At 34.6% G+C, this 7567-nt stretch overlaps 1 protein-coding gene and 1 non-coding gene across 3 annotated transcripts; one reads left to right on the forward strand and one right to left on the reverse strand.

Annotated features, from left to right (window-relative positions):
- Positions 1–600: 600 nt before the first annotated feature.
- TRNAY-GUA (transfer RNA tyrosine (anticodon GUA)) lies at positions 601–685 on the forward strand. The gene is given in 2 exon segments: positions 601–637; positions 650–685. It is a non-coding gene; the product is annotated as a tRNA-Tyr (tRNA).
- A 513-nt stretch (positions 686–1198) lies between these two features.
- On the reverse strand, positions 1199–6712 carry LOC141832165 (casein kinase 1-like protein 2). 2 transcript variants are annotated; one of them, XM_074719657.1, is made up of 14 exons: positions 6249–6712; positions 6040–6080; positions 5291–5360; positions 5054–5202; positions 4642–4737; positions 4484–4554; positions 3811–3872; positions 3648–3711; positions 3487–3571; positions 3276–3402; positions 3078–3160; positions 2929–2989; positions 2529–2671; positions 1199–1961 (listed from the first exon to the last, which is right to left on the reverse strand). In XM_074719657.1, exons 1-14 carry the CDS (start codon positions 6322–6324, stop codon positions 1689–1691), a joined length of 1401 nt encoding a protein of 466 aa, XP_074575758.1. In that variant the 5' UTR covers positions 6325–6712; the 3' UTR covers positions 1199–1688. The 2 variants fall into 2 exon arrangements, with proteins under 2 accessions (XP_074575758.1, XP_074575765.1); XM_074719664.1 differs by having other exon boundaries at positions 2529–2668; positions 6249–6711.
- Positions 6713–7567: the final 855 nt, after the last annotated feature.

A 7567-nucleotide genomic window follows, 5' to 3' on the forward strand; every position in this document is an offset into this window, starting at 1 on the left:
TTTAAAAAATATCAACTTCGCTTCAATTCTTACTTCAAAAAGCTATGTATTTAACCATCTTTTACTTTTTTGAAATAATGTTCCATCGAAAAAAAGGATCTATGCCATAAGTAGAATAACAAAACATTTCTTTGTATATTGTCATAAGTTAAATGTGTTTATCTTAAAACAATTTGATAAAATATGATTAAAATAATAATAATTCTTATCTTTAAGTTTGCGTGGTTAAAATCAAAACTTAAGTTCAAGCCTTTATTTAAATTCTAAGTTAGTTGTCTCAAGAGAAGGCAAGAAGGGTTTTTAAAAATATTTTCTCATTATGAAGCTCTTAAACGTAAGCTTTTATAAGTAGAAGGATTTTTTTCTATTCTAAATAAGAATGAGAGTTTCAGTTTTCAACTAAATGTGTTCCTTAGGCTAATTTAAAAGAGGATTTGAGAATTGAGATAGTTGGTTTAATAAATAGTTTAGTTTTTTTTTTTAACCAAAAGTGATGATAGGATGTTAGGCCTACTAAAAACATTTTTTGGATAATTGAGTTTCAAATATATGTTATTCTATTTTTGAATATGTATTATTTGATTTATCCGTTAATCAATCCCGACCTTAGCTCAGTTGGTAGAGCGGAGGACTGTAGTATGGTGCTGATATCCTTAGGTCGCTGGTTCGAATCCGGCAGGTCGGATTTATTATAATTTTGATTCTTTTAACTCTAAATTGAACACAGTGGGTTATGCTTAATACGTGAACAAAAGAATTTGAAATGTCAAAGTGAACGTCAGAGGCTGCTAGTTTTAAAACTTACTTTTTTTATAAGGAAATAAAATTAAAGTAGAGAACAAAATAATAAATAAAATTTAAACGTATTTTTTTAATGCTTTTCGATTCCTTCTGTTTGGTTTTAGTTGACAAGTCACTTAATTTCAATGTTTGAAATATATATTTTCATATAGATATATCCTTAATATTTGATGAATGAGTCCCACAAAATTATCCATCACATGAATCAATATTTTACATCATAAAATCACCTAATGGCTCCGTAACTGATCCAAAACAATGACCACTTAGCTTATGATGATTTTGAATCGCGATGCAAACAAATAATTATCACATGACGATCTATTTAACCTATTCCTATGAGTTTCATATTTCTTCCGATGGAGTGGGGTTCTTCATAGCTTTATGCATCAAATATTAAGAAAACAAATTATGAAGAGTTTAGAATCTCAAACAATGATCAACGTCACAAGTACAAATACTTATAGGCCCTCACTCCTTTCCTTTGAAGCTTATCTAATATCTATCTATGAATATCAATCTAAACCTACAGTGAAACAAATAAAATCTAAAACACAATCTCAAAAGGTGACGCATTTAAGTACATGATCAAACATAGTGAAATTCTAGAAATAATAGAGATATCAACGATGGGTGACGTAATGACCAACAAGCTGCACTTGTCCCGACTTCAGCATATATCCTCAGCCAATTCACACAAATTCTTCCGCTGAATCACTTGCTGTTTCTTTCATCATTTGGAGGGCACCTAAAATCAGCACTCCGTAACCGTGCAGACATGTCACAATTATAAACCAGGAAAAACTTCATGCCAAAGTGTTCTCCCAGTTTTGTTTATGGATTCTTCAGAGGAACATTACAAGTTGCCACAGAACTGGCAGTGACAACTAGTTCTTCGCCTCACTATCAATATTGAGGCCCTTGATGCCTCTGAGTGTGGCCTCGTAATTCTTGGTTGTAGATGGTTTCCTTCCAGATGAAGTAGAAATGATTGGAGAGCTTCGTTGAGCACTGGAAACCTTGTGGTAAGTCACTGGGCTAGCATCTGCAGCACGAGTGCGAGACTGATCTGGATCGGTCCCCACCACGTCTTGACCACCAGCAACAGCAATCCGTCTGGAGGGTCCATTTGGCCGCCCCATAGGAGTGAAACTGGAAACCTGTGCATAGTTCAAGTTCAGGAATTACATAAAAATGAGTGTATCTCATAAAACTTAACAGCGTATCTATAGTTTCACGCACCTAAAATTATAAAACTAGAATTTTGAATATCAATCATTAAGTTGGATGGAACCTTAATTCCAAGGCACGATGATCATAAATGTTTACCAAAAGCATGCCGATAACTTAACATCCAAAAGGAAAAATCAACCATATACTCCAATAGATATAGAGTGGCAAATTATACACTAATTCCACGTAAGAGTCTAAACGGTAGGGCAGAAAAGCATTATGCCAAACTGATATTTTTGCCCAGTTACCTAACATTTTTTATCTTTCATCATTAGATATTACAAACAGGTGTTTATGATCAATATAACACCAATCAGAACCCATTTGATGGTTTACTAACCATTCATAAGATTTCAATACAATAAACAAGCAACACAAGAGTGGCATTTGTTTTTACTAAAGAATCTTGTTTTTACTAAAGAATAAATGAAAATTTATGCCAATGGAAATGCAGAAAGAGTTTAAAAAAAAAAAAGAGGACCATTAAAATTTACCATAGCATCTTTACTGACAGATGCATCATTCACCATAGGTGCCTTCTGCTTTGATGCACTGCTTACATTTACTGCTGGCGATGTTCTTCGTGGACGAGAAGAGTCTGCAGTCAACCAACCACCTGCCCTGCCTTCCTCAGCTGCTAAAACACAAACTACAAATTTTATACTTCCAATTATGGAAATTAAGTAGATTGTTTTTAACATGTAGCTTATACATTAGAAACAATTGGCTATGTGATTCCTGCAACATGATCAGAACAACCAACAAAGTAAATTATGAAATGACAAACAACAAATACGCTAATGCAAGCTAGTAAAGCAACAACATGGAAAAAATGGAGCTAACATTCATAAAGAATCAATAATAACAAGGTTTACAAGTTGTGTGAGAAATCACCTGTCTGCCTATCATTGAAGAAAGCAGAAGCCAAGCCAGAGGTTTGTCCTGCACTTGGACCCTATGAAGAAGAAAATAGAATAAACAGGTTATCCACTTGCTCAGGAAAAGAAAATTAAATACACATATAACAACTGATTTAGACTAACAACAGCACATGGAGGACCACCGGCTATCTGAGATTGCTGATACTTCAAAATGGTCCAATCAAATACATAATCAAACTGAAAACCTGCAAAGAGAAAAAAAGGTTGCCATAAATACTGCCTTCAATTATTCATCATTGTTTCAACAATTAACAGCACCTCAATTTTGAAATTTGACAAGCATATAGAAGAGAAATTAACCTTCACGGATGAAAAGCTCCCGGAACAATCTTTTAAGATATCCATAATCAGGCTTGTCCTCGAATCTTAATGAGCGACAATAATGGAAGTAAGACGCAAATTCTGAAGGATATCCCCTGCACAAAGCCTGCAAGAGTACAACCACCATTCTCATCATCACGACCAGGGTAAAATGGCATACGAACCCAAGTTATCAAGGTTAAGAACTTGCCTCAATTGATGTGGCCACTTTTTTTTCACTAATTTTTTCATACTTCTGCTTCTTTGTTCCTGCTTTTAGACCTTGCCATGGTAGACTGAAAAATGTATTAGCAGCCAGAGGTCACAAATTTGCAAGATGGATAAGCAAAGGTTTTTATCTAGTAGACCAACCTTCCTCTTAAGAAGTACATTAAAACGTATCCAAGAGATTCCAAATCATCCCTCCTGCTTTGTTCTTAGAAAAAGAAAATTACAGTCAGATAACAACAAAATACATAATATTGAAAAAAGTGAAGCAATAAAACCAGATTATGAGGGAAGGTTTTCACCATACCTATGCCAAGATGTGTATTCACACTTGCATATCTAGCAGTCCCAGTTAGGTTTTTGTTCTCTCTACAATAAAATGCAACATTAAATAAACAAAGAGAGAAGATACTTATAACCTACAGATCATGCAAAATAATACATAAAAAAAATACTAAGAATAATGGTTAACTAAATAGATACAAATTAAAATTAAATAAAATAGTGTCTGTCCTTAATACTCAGTCAAGAATGAATACCATATCTTGCTGAAAATCCTACACTGTTAAAACTGTTATGAGAAGTAAGATGCACCAATAATATGTTTAATCATTTCATAGTTCTTGTTCACTGTAAATGGATATTTAACTCTCTAAGCAATATCTTATAACAAATAAACTGATAACTTGTTTTAAACAGGTTCAAGATTTTCATAAAGATTATGATATTGATGTCCATCTTTAGTGGTACCAACATGTGAAACAACATAAGATTGCATCCATTCTTTAATGGTATTGAAGTGTGAAAAAACTATAAAACTGTATCCATGGGCCTTTGCCTTGGAAATTTTAGCAAGCTTGCAACTGATCTTGTAAGAGCAACTTTATGGAAGTCTGCTAAAGTCAACAAATCTTCCAGTTTCAAACATCGTAGCAATATCAACAATATAGGATTTGCTTTCACAGAATAAGTTGTCTTACCTGTATGGAATATGCTGATGGGTGGAAGTGTCTCTATACTTTTTGGCAAGGCCAAAATCAATAATATAGACCTATTACGAGATGCAACAACAATTTTAAGCAAAATATGACATCAATCAGTGATATACTGATATACATAAGAGGAAGAAATCACATACCTGATTAGCTCGTCTACCAAGGCCCATAATAAAATTATCTGGTTTGATATCTCGGTGAAGGAAGGATTTTGAATGCACAAATTCCACTCGATTTATCTGAAGTGAGACAACTAAGAAAATCAGATACTACAATATAGTTTTTGGAATTTAGGTCAACCTTGATTATAAAAATAGGTTAAAACAATTAGAAACCACAAGACAAACTATTGTCAGGAGGTATTAAATTCATTGAAAGAGAGTTTCAATCGAAGGCCACAGAAACATGGCTGACAAGATCAAGTGATGATGAATTATACTGAGGTACACAAGAATACGATAGGCATGCATAAAGAGATCAAAAATCCCATGAACAGATAGTGACGGTAGATGTTGAATTGTTGGTTTAGAAATACAAGCTAGATATATAGTATACCATTTGATCTGCAAGCATCAGGACAGTCTTCAAAGAGAGTTTACGACTGCAAAAGTTGAAAAGGTCTTCAAGACTTGGTCCTAGTAAATCCATTACAAGGACATTATAATCGCCCTCGACGCCAAACCATCTCACATTAGGGACTCCAGCTGGCAGATAGAAGCAAAGGAGTGAAAAGTATGAGATTTGAAAACTTGATCAAAATTGCTTGACTGAGGGCATAAAATGTTTGATTACTTCCTCCCTGCAGGATCCTATATAGTTTTGATTCATAGAGTAGCTGTGGATGCTTAGTCTTGACATTCTCCTGTTAGTTTAAAAAAAAACTGAACCCATCAGAATGATATATCAAAACTTTCAAGTCATGGATTAAAAGCAGTCATAAAGAAACTAACAACAGCACCAGCAAGTCATGAGTCTGAAGTATTTAGGAAGGAAATAGAAATATACATGGAAACATTGTGCTTGTCTCATTTGGCTTGAGATTACTAGTTCAATATAAAGTGACCACATTTTGATCCACAAAATAGTCAGTTTATAAAAAGTCAAGGTTACGTAGGTTGACCCTGTTTCATGCATGGGTGAATGCCTGCAAAACTAGGTTATGAAAAAATAACTTAGAAACACAAGGAACATTTCCGGTAAAATCTTGTAAACACTTCAGTCCCAGACTAAGGAGTATCCACGGGACTAACTGCAGTTTTCCATGAAAACTGCCATAACTAGAAAAGTGCGATGGGTCTAGTTGATGGAGTATAGGTAGCAAATAAGACTTCTATTCAGCTTGTATGACATGACTTTTAGTACATTACGTCTACCATACAACTAGACGCAGATCAGAACTATTCAGAATAGAGTTGATATTGAAAAATATTAAAACAAACCATTAGCGCAAATCCTCATTAACTAAGCATATCTCTCTTTCTCTCTCATATATATATATATATATGATCTTCAAAGCAGACGGCAAGAAAGACTACACTTACGAGTTTAATCGCGACTTCCTCATTGGTTTGGATGTTAGTACCTGTAACGAGACATGACAATTAAACACATCCTCAAAGCAGCAAACTTAAGGGTCACAACAATAGGAATCGACAAGCAACAGCTCAAAATAATCGAACGAATCCAACCACGACATCGATCGTAAATACAAATAATCGAACGAATCCATCCACAAATCAATAGTAGATACCTAAATAGATCTCCCCAAAGGAGCCGCTCCCGATCTTGCGACCGAGGCGGAACTTGTTCCCAACGCGAGGTTCCATCCGACCACCACCACGGAGATAACCCACCACCGGATTCAGAATCTCTCTGGGAACCAGAAACACAACGGAAGAAGAACGATGGAAAAGGCGAAAAGGAACTCTCCTATTCACCCAATGAGAACCTCAACAGATTAAGGACGCGAGGGCATTAGCCCTTCAACCAGCTAAATCAGCGACGAAGTTGGACGAAAACGCGTAAAAATTAGGGATTCGGATGGGGGAACGGGAAGAAGTAACCGAGATCCTACGATTCCGTGCTCGCGCACGCTTTGACCCGATCGAAACCGCTGCAGCGACAACGGGCAACGCAAGCTATTACCATGTCACCCGCCGCCCGCGATCGCTCTGGCCTTGGTCTGGCAAAAAGAAAATATTTCCTTAGCTGCGGTAGTTTCTGCAAGCGCGGTCGCAGTTATCGCTGGGGAACTGGAACTCCTTATCCTAAGTCAGCACAAACACTGTGGGCGGTGACTCGGTGACGGTGTTCCCCGGTAAACGCTTTTTCTCGCAGTTGTCGCAGCGGAAACGGAACCGCGTATCCTTCGCCAGCGCGAACCCACTATTCTGTTACTGATATTCTTGGCAAATTTCAACGGAGTCCATCAAGTTTGGCTTCGTGATTGTTTTAGAATAATTTCAAGTCAGGAACTTTCCTTGTTTTCGGGAAATAATTTCAACGTGTCGTATAATATTTCAACGTGAAATAATTTATCGATTGAAACTTCATCAACCCGGTTTGAATTCGTCAACACAAATACTGGAACGCTATTTTCTAAGCCCAAAAAAAAAAGATTTATAACGTGGGTCAAAGGAAATACAAGTCTAAGTTGAAGAAAACAACCTAAACACTCGGATTACAAGTAATTTTTCCATAATTTATTTATTTATAAAAACACACTAACTAAAGCTCTGTTTTTCTCAAAGATTTTTTTTAAAAAAATTAAATTTGAATATTTAGTATAATAAAAAATACGATTAATAGAAAAATGAATATTTTTTAAAATTATTTATTTTTAAAAAGTTAAAATTAATTTTTTTCATTAGGTGAATTTTTTTATTTTTTATATTATATTTTTTATTTTTTATTTTTTGATTTAGTATTTAGAAAAAATAAAAAATGTGTTTAGTATGATATTATATATATTTATTTTTTATAAAATAAAATTGAAAAATATGTTTGATTTGTTAATATAAAAAATTATAAATAAAATAGTTTATTTTAATAGAAATACCATCTTGTTTA

The sequence above is a fragment of the Curcuma longa genome, chromosome 1, assembly GCF_044706935.1.
Source record: "Curcuma longa cultivar G26 ecotype Majalengka, Jawa Barat chromosome 1, ITB_CL_G26_1.1, whole genome shotgun sequence".
NCBI lineage: Eukaryota > Viridiplantae > Streptophyta > Magnoliopsida > Zingiberales > Zingiberaceae > Curcuma > Curcuma longa.